General features: G+C 35.4%; 1 protein-coding gene across 1 annotated transcript; it reads right to left on the bottom strand.

The window, feature by feature from the left end:
* Positions 1–2,285: 2,285 nt before the first annotated feature.
* Scp1 (Sarcoplasmic calcium-binding protein 1) lies at positions 2,286–11,842 on the bottom strand. Its single transcript, XM_089257702.1, has 6 exons — positions 11,771–11,842; positions 11,600–11,684; positions 6,250–6,416; positions 4,444–4,524; positions 2,807–2,959; positions 2,286–2,748 (listed from the first exon to the last, which is right to left on the bottom strand). The coding sequence occupies exons 2-6, from the start codon at positions 11,649–11,651 to the stop codon at positions 2,632–2,634; spliced, it is 570 nt and encodes a 189-aa protein (XP_089113828.1). The 5' UTR covers positions 11,652–11,684; positions 11,771–11,842; the 3' UTR covers positions 2,286–2,631.
* Positions 11,843–17,510: the final 5,668 nt, after the last annotated feature.

Genomic DNA, 17,510 nt, shown 5'->3' with positions numbered 1-17,510 from the left:
TCATGGTCAATTGTACGTGGCATGCTAACGTGTTGGCAAACCATCCGCATTTTTTGTTCTTGCATCTGACCAAAAAACAAAGAATGTTGTTTACCACAAGGTGCTTGAATGAAAATCCGATTAATAAATTAATCAGAGTGTATCCCAACCTGAACAACATAGCTTTCAACAATTTTTTACCTAGAAATAATGGATAGGGCAATGCAACGTTTGCCGGGCCAGCTAGTATTACTATATACAATATATACATAGATATAATATATACATATATAATATATACATATTTTTTATGATTTATGATAGGGTTTGAAATCGATAAAAATAACGGGATAAGTTATCGATATTTTGAGATAAGCCCGATATCCGCGCTGAATATACAGACATTCTAAAAAAATTCAAGCCTCTAGCTCTTATATCTTCTGAGATTGACGCGTTCAACCATACGGACAGACGGTCGGACGGACGATCGGACAGACAGACAGGGCTAAATAGTCTAAGCTCATCGCCCTGATCAAGAATATATATATTGTGGGGTCTGCCACGTCTGCTTCTGCCTGTTACATTTCCCATTTTCAATGGATTCAGGGTATAAAAATATAAAAATGTACGCACATACGATGCTGCCAAATTAGTATCAATCGACACATATAAAATAGACCAGTACCAATAAAGTAATTTGCGTTACAAGTTGCTGACCAAGAAGTGTTAAAGCAAGTCTCTATTATTCACATGTTCATAAACTTCTTTAATTCAATTAAAATATTGAGCATAAACTTGTAAATCAGAAGAGGGAGGGATATAAGAACATGTGATAAACAAGCATGATGACAGAGTTAATTTAACCCCTAAAATCTGCGCTTCATGAAGGGACGAAAAGGTAAACACATCGGGGAGGATACTGGATTTAACCGCAATTAATAGTTTTTTTGGTACAATGTTTGATGAAGATTGCACTGAAGGTCTAAATTCATGAACAATTACATGAGGTGACCAAAAGTTTGGATCACATAAAGTTTTAAAAATTTCTACCGGCACTTTATCTTGAAAGAGGCAATTTCCCGCGGAGTTGCGAAGCTACACTTCATTAAAAAAAAAAACAATTAGCCGAAGTCTTGCCTGCAATAAAAGCAGATACTGTCTCACAGGTCGTATCAGATGAAAGCCTATATAAGAAAACTTGCTTTCGAGGAGAGACGACAGATAAGGAAATGTAGGGAGAGGCTAATTATTGACACTCATGGCTTGAACAACAATTTGAGAAGATTCCAATTTTTGAACAGAGACCTGAGGTTCAATAGCCTCGACAGAAGAACCAATATATTCAGGAACAGGTGACATGGGATCAAGTGAATTAGGAGCGGATGACAAAACTGAAGCGCAAGGTGAGGAGGGACAAGCAAATTAGGTGACGGTGTTGGTACAGAGGGAGGTACCAACAACGTTGAAGATTCCAAGTGAGAAGGGGGAAATTATACTGGGTTAATATTTCATCAGCAGCAGCCATATCACTGGATAACTGCTTTTTCAGTTTTAAAAACTTAGCCCTTATTATATCTGTTTTTCTAAACAATTCGGACAAGACCAGCGAACACCCCCAATTTTTGCCGTGGACATAATCTTGTCATAATCACGACCAGTGAGACCTGCACATTTAATATGCATCATATTATCGCACAACCAGAAATTGACAAATTGCGCTTGTGCAGAATCCACTGACTGCCTGAACGTGCAAGATTTTTTGCAGCAGCTCATATTGGCAATTGAGATCAAATTAGAAAATATGTTGACAGAGCGAGTCCAACAACAATCACCCGTTGAAGAGCAGAACGAGGGATAGTCAACAACAAACAGCCGTTACAGAGCGTAACGAAAGAAACACAGAGAGTTATTTACACAGCACGACGACCGAAATCGAGAGAGCAAGTGTGCTTACACTTACACTACCTAACTTGTAAAGAGTAAAAACAGGGAGAGCGTCAGAAAATAGAAAACTATAGCAAAGTGAAAAATAAATGCAAATACGACGCCGCACAAAACTTCAACAAATTAAGAAGAAATTTTAAAAGAGACACAGCAAACCACGGCTCAAACCTTGCACAAACCTTAAACAAACCGACCGCAGTTGTGTGAACAATTTAATAAAAACGATAAATCATAAAAATCAGGCAAATTTGCTGAGCAGAAAAATAAAAACGACCATACACTCTCACTGAGAACTTTCTTTAATGAAAGTTAGCACGACGAATACCACACATTTATCTATTTTAAGATTTAAAATTGTCGACTTAAATTTTTCTAATGTCTGTTTATTCGGTTTTACACAAACATATTTTATTGTAATAAACATAACATCATAACAATTTGATTAAACATTATATTTTTATGAGAGAGAAATATTTTCAGTAGCTTTCATCTGAGAGAAAATTAAAAGTTATGCTGAGTTAACTTCGGAGAGCAAATATCTATTCTAACTATAAAAACCTTTAGAGATAACGAACTGTTCATCTGACGATTCTACACAAATGATTTGAATGCATTTAACCTAGCTAAGCATAGTCATAGTAATTACACGTTAATCTTAAAAAAAAATTAGTAGTTGAACAACAGCGAAGACAATAATAATTTATATAGTTATAAAGGCCCAAACAGATTTACTGCTGAGTGATTATCAGCTGTATTTCCAAGAAATTGGCCATAGAGCTCTTTGTAACGGTCCAGTGAAAGACCTCCACGTTTTTTATCGTCATCCTTATGAAAGGAAGAAAAATAAAATACATTTGAATTATTTTGTTAAAGAAATACTTACATTTAATAGAGTCTCAAACGCTTTATCAATGGGAGCAATATCATCAATAGCTACCCTTGTAATGCAGTTGTATCGGTATTCCTTAATTCCAACGATCCCATCATTGTCAATATCCAACAATTTGAAATTGGATTCAATGAATGCTCGCATAGCCTTTAAATAAGTCAAATATATTTATTGTTCTTATGTTTTTCAATTGCAAAATACGATATACAAAATATTTGCTCGAAGCAAATGGAACATATTCTGCTTATATTTATAAAGTTTACTACTAAAATCACCATGATTTATCATTCATCATCGTAACCTGGATACCCTGGATACATTTCACGAAACTCGCAGTAATATTTCAAAATTTGTATTAAAAATGTTGTTTGTGGTTTTCTACCACAAATCTAAATAATATATAGATGATGGTACAAAGTCAAATTTCTAACTGACAATTTGACAGTGACAGTAACCTGAACCCATTGACGATGGGGAGTCAGGATATAATGGCTTTGTTAAATATAAAAAGTAAAGCGAAAAGCAAAAGTCTCTAGTACTTTTTATACTCATTCACGAAAGTTAAATGAGTATATTGGTTTTGTGCAATATCCGTCTTGCTGCCCGTCCGTCTGTCCGTCCGCCCGTCTGTCCGTATGAACGCTGTCTACTTCGGCGCTATTGAAGCTAAGGACTTGAAATTTGGAACATATACTCGTGTATATCTCCGATTTAGGGGCGTGGTAAATCGGAAAATGCATTTTCCGATATACCAGAAATCATGTTAGTTGAAGAGCTAGAAAGCTGAAATTTGGTATGTAGATCCGCGTCGACCACCCAAGATCACCAGCTATGGGGGATATATCCCTGCCTATTGGGGACGTGGCAAATCGGATAAAACTGTATCTCCCAAAGTTGTAAATCTAGAATTTGCTGAAATTCGGCACGTGAGCTAATATTTCGATGCTTTAAAGGGTGGTGGAAAAATTAAATATCTTCGCCTAATAGGGGAGTGGCAAATCGGACCTGAAGATATAGTGATTTTTCAAATTCTGCTATATTTTATGATGGATTTATCTGCGCACAAACCGCAAAAGTTTATATCTCCTACAGCTTAAGAACTAGAGCTCAAAATAGATAGATAGGTTACTAGTAAGAGGAGATTATCGATGTCCTAAAAATAATTTTTACGCCTCTTTAGTCGCATATCGAAAAATACCCTGTAATTTTCACTTTTAGCGTAAGAATTCAAATTTTGAATTTAGGTTATATGTTTTATGAGCTGGCCAAAAATGAAGTGTTTACGCCCAGTAGGGGCGTGGAAAGCCGAGAAAACTTGAATTTTCTACAGTATTAGAGCCAAACTTGGCTACTAAATTGCTGATGGGATGTGAATGAATGTTCCGCAGTTTTTTTTTTTTAATACGTGGCGAAGACGGCGTATAGTTTGATATTTAGAATTTGCGATTGCCCTTTGTGAATAAGGATACAACAAATTATTATTATTGTATTTTGTTCACCATATTCTAATTAAACAAAAATATTTTTCCATTACAAATATTTATTGATAATGAGTATTAAAGCAAATCTAGTATTATAACAGATTATTTATTTCTTTTAAAGATGAAGTGCGGTAGGTATATAACTCTTACCTGTGGAAATTCTTCATATTTTTTTCCCACGCAGGTTTTTTTAACAGCATCTTTGAATTCCTGATTTGAAATTTTTCCATCCTACAATATAACAAAATCAAAGGTAATACAAATATAGAAATTAAAAAATATTTTATACAAATAAAATTGTTTATTTAAGATATTAATAAATTCCGCAGTCGTAACGCTCTAATTTTTTTTAATCTCATGTTATTAAATTGATATTTCAAATGCTTAGTATATTAATATTTCTATTTACAGAAAAGAAAGCAGACGAACATCGCACGAAACAAATATACTTATTTCACTATTGGAAAGACTATGTATAATGAGTACGATCAGAAACTGATCGTCTAGGGTACAACTGAACCTCATTGATATCCTTCGGGTAGAACTGTTTTCTTACAGTTAATTTAAATTAAAATTATGAGCTAATTTAACAACTAAAGCGCTGGCTTCTAAGGGCCCGGCTTGCTTATCATATGTTTACATTTTATACAGTCGAGTCTCGATAATTCGAAATGTCAAGGGAAAAGAATTATTTGCGAATTACAGAGGTTCTCGAATTACCCGATTTTCCATTTAACGGGGCTTAAAAAATCAAAATGCAAATTTAACGAGCTTTTATATTTCACGTGGTTTAAAAATTTTAACTTATTAGAAATAAATAATAAATAATAAATAAATAATGATGTATTTAAAAACAAAATTAAACTTATACAAAACCATATTACCTAAAAACTAAGATTAAAATAAAAAAAAAGGCTTCTTCTTTTGAATATTCAGATCGCTTTTTACGCTTTATTCATTTCTGTTAAAAATTGAAATTAATGTTGATGGGGAAATTCCGAATTTCGTTAAATTATCAATCGCTGAAATTATGTCTTGTTTTGTGAAATTGATAGTGTTTTATGAGAAAATTAATTTGACTTGAAAATGATCAAACAAATGTAAATCCAATGAGAGAACAACGAAATTTCGACATAAAGGCACTATGTATAATAGTCCGCGAGACCTAACGGCATTACGAATTACAAGAGGTCAGATCTTTGCCGAGTAGGCAGAGAAACTTCGAATTAACGAAGGGTTAATATGTATAGGATTTGTACGAATTAAGGAAGTTTTTCAAGGGACCAGTAGTATCTTATAAAATAATGAGGTTTTCGATTTAGAGGGGTAAGAAATTATCGAGACTCGACTGTATTTACATTTCCATTTAATTTTGTATAATTTAATTTACATTTGTACAAATACTTTATATCTCTTTGTTTTAGTCTATATATTTAAATTAGAAAAAAGAGAAATCAGGGGTTTTTTAGAAGTACGTAACAGATAGATGGCGGCGTGGCAGACACCATAAAGTATATATTTTCTTGTAATTTACTGTAATTTACCCCTCATCCCTATATCCATCCCCTAACCGCTATTTTTGTTAAAGGAGCATTTCAAATATTAGAGACTTGTACTTTGTCCATCAACAAGAATAATTATTAAGCCATTAATTTTCCATAGTAAAACTGCAGACACTGCAGCCAATGCGTTTATGCTTGCATCCCTATGTTTTTCTGTGTGTGTGTCTATTTATATTGTAAGCAAAAATATGCGAAGAATTGTTGTGAAATATCAATTCTTCGAAGAGTTCAAGGTATTTCGAGTATTCTCTAATATTTGAAATGCTCCTTTTACAAAAATAACGGTTAAGGTTACGCCATATTTTTATAAAACTATTATACCCTGATTCCCCATTTTCAATGGGTTCAGAGTATAACAGTTAACAGCAAAAGGGGGTTATTAGCTCTCTTTTACCTTATCATCATCAGCAATTGCAGATATCTCTTCCCACAAATTCTTCATTAATTTTTTATAGTCATCCAAACGAGCAGCACTGCAATCTCCTTTTCCTTCCACAACACAGGCTCTAACTGCCATACAGAGAAAATCATTTTGATCTAAAAATCCGTTGTTGTCAATATCTGAAACAAAATATTTTGGTCAAGTCAAAAATTAATTTTGTGCAATGAAGTATTATAGTTAATTACATGGCATAAAGCAAATAATAACTATATCCTTTTTATTTTTTGTACACAACATGATTTTCCTTTATGATTCCTTTATAAACGGAGAGTAACTTTTGGTGCGTGAAATTTAGGCGCCGTCCGCTGCATGTTTTTGTATACACAAATATCGAATTTCGAATATTCAACTTTTGCTATAATCCCTATATAGTCAAATCAAACACGAAATCTCGCAAGCCCACAGTAAACATGTATATATAATTAATTGTTCTAATATCTTTTGGATAGTTATAGTAACATAAGTGGCAACTTTGGAGTTTGTAACTCTAGGATGATAGGGTTTGTTATATTTGTATCCTCGAGGTCATATATGATAATGTTCGAAATATAAAGTTTATAGCTTCAATAGCCTCGAAATATTTTACTGGCAGGCAGCAAGACGGACATTCTAACAGACAAAACACTATATCTTTTTCGTTTGTATTTCGCTTTCGTGAATGAGTATAATTAAAGCTTATGATAGGGCGCGTGACAAAATGCACCTACTGATAAACTCCCTTAACGAAGAAACAAAATGATATTAAAGCCTATTTGAAGCGTAGTCATTTAAATTTTATAGCTAAGTTAGCGAAACCACGTTCCAAGAACTGGTAAAACTTATGGGGCATGGCTAATCTAGTAATCTAGATTACTCCACATATTTAAATAATATTCATAGGAGTTCTAAGCAGCAGGACACATTTTTAAGACCTATGTATAAAAACACAAATTCAAGAATGATATAAAAAGATTAAATTAATTGATTGCGTAGCAATTGATTTCGAAATTGCACCGCAGGAAAATGTCAGATTGTTATAACACAACTAACATCGGCAGGAACTATACTAATTTCACACTAGTAGCTAAAATAAAAATAATTCACTATCCCAAAAAGAAAAATAAATAAATAAAACAAGCCAAAGCACACATACATACACATGGATCCACACGCACACATAAGTACGCGCTGTATCTGCGAGGTAAACAGCGAAGCCAAAATTTCGCAGGCATACTCGTGTATACCATACGCAAAAGGAGCTTATCATATTTTCATCCATCGAGCTTATCACTAAAAATCGACAACTCATCCCTTTATTTTGTTATTGATAAAAAATTTATCGAAAATTTGTTATAGAATTATATCTCACACATCTTTAAAGCTAGATTGAATATATATTAAGGCACATTTTAGACAATTTCGATTGATGTCAAAATTTAACCTCCACCCACCCCCTTACATTCATATTTGTTAAAGGTGTATTTCAAGTACTACAGACTTGTGCTTTGGAATGTACATACATTTGAAAATTATGATAACGTTCTGAAAGTTTCATTAAGATTGTACGTCTAGAAATTATTCAACAAATCAATCCTCACAATATTGCCGACACTGCACCACAGTCGCTGCACAGTAAGCCCGCGTACTAGAGACGCTTTGGCAAATGTATACATATTCATGTTATAATCATAATCTGCAAGTTCCATGAAGATCGACAAGAAAAGTTATTAAGCAATTAATTTACCATAGTAATCCCACACTGCCGCCAATGCGAGTTTATGCGTGCGTGCGTATGTTGTGTATGCGTGTGTGTGTGTGTGTGCCATTATATGTGTGTGTGCGTCTGAAAGAGCTTGTGTGAATTATATGCAAATATTAAATTATTGAAATATATGTTGGTCGAAGGGTTCAGGGGATCTCGTAGTCGACTAGAGATTTTTTACTTGTTTTATCAAAAACTAGCTGGCCCCGTAAACGTTGCCGTTGTTGAAAGCTATGTTGTTCAGGTTGGGATATACTCTGATTAATTTATTAATCGGATTTTCATTCAAGCACCTTGTGGTAAACATTTTGTTTTTTGGTCAGGTGCAAGATCAAATAATGCGGATGGTTTGCCAACACGTGACCATGAGAAAAACACGCATTTTCTAGATTGAGGCCACAAATAGTCAAAGATTGGCCCTGTGATTTGTTGATCGTTATGGCGAAGGCAAGACGAATCGGGAATTGAATTCGTTTAAACTCAAAGGGCATATCTGTTGGGATCATCGGAATCCTAGGAATAAGAACTTCCTCATATTTAAATGTGATTCACGCGTCGATACTCAAAGGAAAATCGACGCGTGAATCACATTGCTCATCAGTTTTCTTATCATCAAACGCGTTCCATTGCACAGTTCCGGTTGGTTTAAATTTTTAAGCATGATAACTACCGAGCCAACCTTCAGTTGTATCACTAACCAGACAACACATAGACCGGACCGGACACACAAAAAAGATCCCTCTATGCTAAATGTTTCCCTTGCTCTCTCTCTCTCTCTCGATGCTCTTTCTGCTCTCTCAAATGTGTATAGCGGAATTGCCACAAACAATATTGTCAAATCGGTCAAATTGTTAAAAAAAAACCAAAAAAAACTACTAAGTGTGCCAATAATTTTGTTCAGCAAAATTTAGGTTTTTTATGGTTATTTAATTTTTAAAAAATGTACGATGAAGTTTTTCGCAATATTTTTTTTGTATAACTTAATAAATACTTTATTCTACTTAGTTAATTTTTTGTTTCATTAAAAAAACGTTTCAAAATACTTAAAAAATTGCTATAAAATTTAAAAACCTTGCTGTGTCAATAATTTAGTTCGTCACTGTATGTGTGTATGCATGTGAGCACAAGCAGCAGCTCTGAGCTTCTACAAGTGATATCCCATAATTGTTCGATTCAGATCCCATTGGTACACACAATCAAATGTATATACATACATACATACATACATATGTATGTTTGTGAGCACTTCACAAGATCAACCAAATGCAAATGCTGGGATTTAAAATTGCTACTGGCAGCACGCTCGTCGCGAAAGCATTTTCACTATGAGCACCAACGCTTTCATACCCTTTTCACAAATAATATCGAAAACGCATACATATTTTGTACGAGCTTGGCAAACGGTTTAATAAGTTCGGTATACTCTTCACACAGAAGGGAAGGCATGGGTTCTTGCTGCGAAGAAATTTCAATTTTCGTAAGCTGGCAGCTCAGAGCTGCTATTTGTGCTCACATGCATACACACCTATACACATTTGAGAGATCAGAGAGCATCGAGAGAGAGAGAGAGAGAGAGCAAGGGAAACATTGAGCATAGAGGGATCTTTTGTTTAACAATCGACCATCGCGGTCGAGCGCATGAAGAGAAATGATTTTGTGTTCCCATATTTTCGTAGCACAAGCCTAATAAGTGAGGAGCCGAGCAAATACGAACGGTCTGGGAACCAATGCTCGAAAATAAGTGTGCAAAATGCTTTGCACTACGTGTCCGGTCTATGAGTTGTCTGGTTAGTGGTTGTATATTGTGCGGTGGTAAACCAGGCATGTCCAAGGAGTTCAAATATTCAGTTGGATAATTAGTGGTTTCTTCTTCGTTTGTTACACAGTCAATAGATTTGAATGAATACAGAGTACCAACGATTTTATTTTGAATTATAAGATTAAGGTCATCCACATCTTTATTTTTAGCCGCCAAAATTGCTCGCTCACTTAACCATTCAGTATTTTTGTGGAGAGCAATGATATTCGGAAATACTTTGTTGATAAGCTCATCTTTTAATGAGACGAAAATGCAAAAATTTTGAGGAAATTAAATCAAGCCACTCGATTCGACCAACATTTTCAGAATCTCCTTCTGTGATTATTGCATCGCGTAAATGAATATACTCTTCCGAACGCAATTTAGCAAACGGGTGAAAGTCAGGCGCTCCGTTTCGATTTTTGTACATGTCAACGCAGTATTGTTTAAACAGTCGACGAAATCGCAACAAATAATTGTCAGAATTTTCACGAATCATCAAACGATATGCGTAATAATTCATCGAACTAACCTTCTTGGCAGTTTCCTCACCTGAAACAAATACCAATAAGGCAGCACAAACCGGGCGTTTCACCAGCAAACTTCAATGCGCCACAATGCTGGCAAAGAACGTCCATTGGACCAATGCAAACTAAACGATGCAGGCCGTAGTCAATGGTGCAATCATATCGAAACGCTGCTCGGTTCAAATCAATCCTTAAACCAGTTTCACGGGCTGCCTCTCTTTGAGAAGCACGAATTAGGGCCCTTCTTTGCTGGGAACTAACGCGGCGCCTTTCTCGGGCCATTTCTCGTTCTTCGTGAGATAATTGACTCGCGTTATTCCGTTGCCTAATTGCATTATGGGTCCGCCGGGAAAGATTAGATCTTCTAAGACACGGCATTTTTATTAATATGAATATGCCCTCGCACAAAACCACAAAACAATCGAGATATATAAATATATGAATAATTTACACAAATTAATGTCTGTGACAAACAAATTTTTTTTTTTTTACATAAAATTAGCTTTTTTATGAATAGTCAGGTTCGCCTGAGGCTGTGCCGTAGACTGACAAACTACATTTGTTTATTTACTTCTATACTATTGTATAATATGGGAGCAGGGCCGAAAACTGTCACTGTTATCAAGCCTACTGAGTATCAATAGAAATTTGAATATTTAGGGAAAAAACCGCGTTTTTCAAATATTCGTGAAATTTTTTCAGTATTTTTAAGATCTACTATCCTACTCGTAGCGAAGACAAATCCAACAAATCAAAAACCATGAAAATTGGTCTAGCAGATCTCGAGTTATAAGTGCTGGAAAACTTTTCACAACTCTCTTTTATATATATATAAGAAGATAATGGAGAAACTGATATTGTTTTTTTTCTTTAACTAATGGACCTAGACTCTTCAGGTTTATTGTGTGTATAATTTTTCTTATCACATGTATGTACATGTATATAGTAACTTATAGATACCACGCCCCCTTCACTCCGATTAGTAAAAACCGTATTTCATGTACTAGAGACATTTGCTTTGGAACACACATTTGAACATTAATATCTATGATATGTGTACTAAAATTCTGAAAGATTTACACTATCGTAAACACATTGTATATAAACAAAATTTGCAAAAAAAAATATAGTTTATATTTATTTATTATTAGATTAAATAAGGTACAAGTTGGAATAAAATTCTTTTATTTTACGAAAATATATTAAGAAGAATAATATATTATTTATTTCACTTACCATACATATATCGGACAACGAAATCGACTCGATTATCCCAAGAATACGCCATTATAACACTGTTTGTTTTATAATCATAAAATTTCTATAAGGAAAGCAATAAAATGATATTCCTTTAATAACAATAAATCTTAATTTTCTTAAACACTTTGAAACAAAATTCTGAAGTACCTTAAGATTTGCTTAATTCAAGCTAACTAAAGTTGTTATTGATGGGAGCATTTCCTTTGCAACATTAGATTTATTTTATAAGTGCATCTAAACATTATCTATAAATAATTTTATTCAAATTATAATATATATATATATATATATATATATATATATATATATATATATATATATATATATATAGATATATTTTTAGTGCACGCATAACCTATTGTAAAGAAATTTTTAGAAAAATGTTCATTTAAATTCTTGTCATTTGTATAGCATACAATGAAATGTCATCTTTCACCTTTTAAGTACGAACATCAAATGATGTTCTTAGGAAATATTAAATAGTAAAATACCCTATCAAAAACAACTCATTAATTTAAAAACTGAATCAGACCAATATATTATGAATATAGTAAAGATATAAGAAAGCCCTGGTCGAGACTGCTCGACTACAAGATCCCCTGAACCCTTCGAGCAACTGATATTTTAATAATAATTTGCACACACACACGCACATACACAGGCTACTGCGCTTGGGCTGCGCTGCAGTTTTGGCAATATTATAAGAATTTATTTATTGAGTAATTTAATTTCTAGACGTACAATCTTAATGAAACTTCCAGAACTTAAGCTTAATGTTTAATTATGTATGTACATTCCAAAGCACAAGTCTCTAGTATTTAAAGTACACCTTTTACACATTTAAAATTTTAAAATTGGGCAGCTTTAGTTCTAAAGTTGTAGGAGATATAATTACATAACTAGCTTTCGATAAAGGATTTAATTGATAAAATAAATAACGGGATGAGTTATCGATTTTTGGCGATGTGCTTGATATGCGCCCGCTGTGTACGGACGTCTCTAGCTCTTATGTCTTCTGAGCGTTTATGCATACGGACAGACGTACGGACGGACGGACACACAGACAGACAGGACTAAATCGCCTCAGCTCGTCGCCCTGATCAAGAATATATATACTTTGTGAGGTCTGCCACGCCTCCTTCTGTCTGTTACATACATTTCAACAAAACCATTATACCCTGATTTCCCATTTTAAATGGGTTCATGTTATAAAAATAAGGTACTGGCAAGTGCACTGGGCATGTGCCTATGCATATAATTAAATACATATGCAAATACAAACACTTGTACATATTTACATATATATATTAAATGTTTTTACATATACATATCAAATGAAATAGATTTAAGTTTATCGTCCGATATGTTTTCATTGCTTATTAACGATTAACGATATAATCTTATAGAGCTTTGTTGTCGATTGTTGCTGCTCCACTCTTCCTTATTTTTAACGATATAATGTTTTATAGAGCTTTGTTGTCGATTGTTGTTGATCCACTCTTCCAGCAGCATGGAATTGCACAACTCATGTGTAAGGAGCCAAAATGAGCAATAAGCTTTTATAGCCTGAACCCATTGAGAATGGGAAATCAGGATATAATGGTTTTGTTGAAATGTATGTAACCCGGACCCCACAAAGTATATATATTCTAGATCAGGGCGACGAGCTGTGTCAATTTTGCTCTGTCCGTCTGTTTGTCCGTCCGATCGGGCAGCTAAAATCGGGCATGCATACTCGTGTATCCGATAACTTTTTTATCGAAAATAGTCGAAAAATTGATTTCGGTTTTTCAGCCAAGTTTGAACACTCCCATTCCGGTAGACTTAAGATTTGCCGTATAGTACATCTGATTAATACAAAGATTTTGTAATTTACAGATTTTTTATACCACGCCATTTTGTCTAAAATTTGTAAGAAACGTATTTCAAGTACTAGAGGCTTTGCTTTATACACATATTTTAACCATTCTAAAAGATGTAAACAGATAGTCTTACTACAAGATAAATTATTCAACAAATAAATCCTCATTGTATTGCCCACACCACAGTGCAGCCCAAGCGCAGTCGCAGAGCGCGCGATTATATGTAGGTGCGTGTGTATGTATGTGTGCATAAAAGAAGTACAGAATGAATAGGACATCAGCTTAGAGGGTTCAGTGGATTTCGTAGTCGAGCAGTCTTGACTTGAGCCTTCTGACTTGCTCCGACTACAATTGTGCACGTGACATGAGTGCAGCTGGCTTAATTTCAATGCTAGACTAGACTAGACATGTAGAACAAATTTTTCTACAGCTCGAAACTGTTAAGTTGGTCGACCACTATACTTCGTATAGTGGTTCGAGAAGTGAAAATACTGCACGACAAAAACAGTGCGCTGTGAGCGCTTAATCGAAATGGTCCCGATTCCGGATGAACCACAGCTATGTGCCATTTTTCCTACTCGCTCTCTCTCTCTCTCAGTCCCTCTCTCTCGCTCTCTATGGTCGCTGAAATCATCACTCTCAGCCACGCACAAAAATTGAAATTTTTGTTAGCGACGATCCCAGCTCTTTCCTTTTGAGTGAAGGGCATACCGAAGTTTTTAAATCGTTTGCCACATTCATACAAAATGCTAGCTTTTTCACTCTCCTTTGCCACATGTACTATATACATTTGTTTGCCTGTGTGCGAAGCTCTTACTGCCTGTAGAAATTTTAAAACCCAGCTTTTGCATTTGGTCACATACATACATATGTATGTACATATATACATATGATTATGTGTACGCATGCGATGTGATGCTCACAATTATGGATTAGCACTTGTAGAAGCATTTGTATGCCTATGTGCCTCTGCATGTGCATGTGTGTATGTGCATGTGTGTAAGCATGGGACGTGAAATCAGCAGGTCGTCCTTCTGGATGTTACATACTTTTAACAAAACCATTTGCCATTTTCAATGAGTTCAGGGTTTAACAAGTAAGAAAACTCTAAACCAAACTAATAAAAACGCACATTTAGTATGGTTAAAATTTTAATTTAAATTTATATTATGTTGAATAATTTAACTTCTAGACGTACGATCGTAATGAAACTTTCAGAACGTAACAGTTATAAATGTAGGAACACTTTTACACAACTTTCTTTTATATATATACATAGATGAGCATTTGTGTGCCTGTGTGCGTAGCACTTGCTGCCTGTAGCAATTTTAGAGCACAGTATTTGCATTTGATTGATCTTGAGAAGTGCTCACACCTACATATGTACATACATATGTATGTATGATTGTGTGTACGCAGGGGACGCGATGCCCACAATTGTGGGATATCACTTGTAAAAGCATTTGAATGCCAATGTGCCTTTACATGTGCGTTTGTGTGCATGGGACGTGAGCATTGGCATCTGCCTACCTCAACTTAGAATTTTTTGAACGATTTTAGGTTCGAAGTGCAGAGGCGCGCTTATATTTAAGTGGCTGATTAACTATAGTGACAAGTGCATTTGCCACTGGACTGTGGAGTGGATGGTGGCGAAACTTGTGAATATTCGTTAAAGTAGATTTACTATGAACGGTACTGTCAAATAAACCTTCAAATGCATGCCACTCCCAATACTCTACATCAAATGATTCGTTATGAATCTGTTGTAGCTCCCAATCCTTCGTTGGTGTCCCCGTAGCTTGATGTGTGCCCGATGACGATCGTTATCCATCAGTTGTTGCATTTTGTGTTCCATAGTCAGCATCTGATACTGTTGAATAATCGCAGAGACACTTACTCAAAGCAGCGAGCATCACTTCTGGATAAGTGTCAGCTAAAATCTACAGTTGGCACAAAAGGTTTACAATCATCTTTAATGTAGAACAAGAAGGATCATAAGAATTGCGAACACTTATTTAAATCCTCTTAATATAAACATAAATGATTATCACAGACCATGAGGATTTGCCACACCCCCAGTGGGCGTAGATATATCCGCCATAGCTTGTGATCTTGGATGGTCGACGCGAAACTACATTCCAAATTTCAGCTTTCTAGCTCATCAACTGATATGATTTCTCGTATGTCGCAAAACGATTTGCCTCGCCCCGAGTGTGCGGATCCGGAAAACTTTAACACTTTATAAATCGGAGATATACACGAGTATGTGTAACCAAACCAGTTCCAATAGCGCCGAAATAGCCTGCGTTCATACGGACATTGCACAAAACCAATATACTCATTTCACTTTCGTGAATGACTATAAAAATGTTCTAGCCGTATTTTTTGGGCTTATCGACCCATAGAAACTGGGAAATCAGGGCATAATGGTTTTGTTGAAATGTATGTAACAGGCAGAAGGAGGCGGGGCAGATCCCACAAAAAATATATATCCTTTATATATATATTTATCCCTCACCCCCATAATCACCCCCTCACCATCACCTTTGTAAAAGACGTATTTCAAGTACTAATGACTTGGGCTTTGGAATGCATATACATTTGAACATTATCAAGTTCTGAAAGTTTCATTAAGATTGTACGCCTAGAAATTAAAATATTCAACATATAAATTCTTATAATATTGCCCCCACTGCAGAGCCGCCCCAGCGCAGTCGCTGCTTACTGCGCAGTTAGCAGAGCGCGTTCTAATACGTGCGTGTGTATGTAAGTGTGACTAAAAAAGTGCAGAGTGTAGAAGATATAATTAAAAAACCATCTTTCGATAACGTTTTTAATCGATAATAAAATATTGGGAGTTGTTATTAATTTTTAGTGATAAACTCAATATGCGCGTGATACACTCGGACCTAGGAAAACAAATTTCAAGTCTCTAGCTCTTATATCTTCTGAGATCGACGCGTTCATACATACGGACGGGTGGACGGACGGACGGACGGACAGACAGACGGGGGGGTCTGCCACGCCTCCTTCTGCCTGTTACATACTTTTAACAAAACCATTATACCCTGATTTCCCATTTTCAATGGGTTCAGGTTATAAAAAAAAATATATATATATTTATTCTTGGCCCATGAAATCGTCCACTGTGGAACGGACAGACAGGCTAAATCCAGTCAGCTCGTCGCCCTGATCCTTTTGCCTGTAATATACATTTCAACAAAACCAATTTACCCTCATTTCCAATTTTCAATGGGTTCAGGATATAAAAATTTCGAATCTCTAGCTCTTATATCTTCTGAGATCGACGTGTTCAAACATACGGACAGGGCTAAATTGACTCAGCTCGTCGCCCTGATCAAGAGTATATATACTATATAAAGTTTGCCACGCCTTCTCCTGCCTGTTACATACATTTGAACAAAATCATTATACCCTTATTTCCCATTTTCAATGGGTTCAGATGTAACGCGCTACGTTGCGCGAATGTTCTGGGATGTTTGTGTAGTGCACGCGTTGGATTCGGCCATTATGTCATCGGGAAGAGGGAATAGCGTAAAAATAAGGGAGCTGCATATTTATTAAATATATACGCGTACTGAAAATAACTAGACACAAAAACATACTTGCCTAAGCTGGGTCTTGCTGCACATGTACATATAAGCCCGCCCAGCGAAAGTCGGCCTTAGATATTAAGGCGACCGACCATACTTAAATTTTATTATAGAAAATATGTATATGTAATCGGAAAATGCATTAAACCGATATGCCAGAAATCATATTAGTTGAAGAGCTAGAAGTTGAAATATGGTATGTAGATTCGCATCGACCACCCAAGAACAAAAGCTATGGCGGATATGTCTACGCCTATTGGGGGCGCCTTTGGAGTTTTTGGAGTATGTGGATTAGTCGGCCGATATATATGGCCTGGAGCTGGACATGATCCCGAGGGCGATGCCAGAGCTGCTAAAATTCATGGGCTTGAAGTGGTACGTAGCCAACAATCGGCACTGGACGGCGTGTGC

Source organism: Drosophila navojoa, chromosome 3 (genome assembly GCF_054131105.1).
Source record: "Drosophila navojoa isolate 15081-1374.11 chromosome 3, UAZ_NAV_1.0, whole genome shotgun sequence".
Lineage (NCBI taxonomy): Eukaryota > Metazoa > Arthropoda > Insecta > Diptera > Drosophilidae > Drosophila > Drosophila navojoa.
This window is presented reverse-complemented; position numbering and strand designations above follow the sequence as displayed.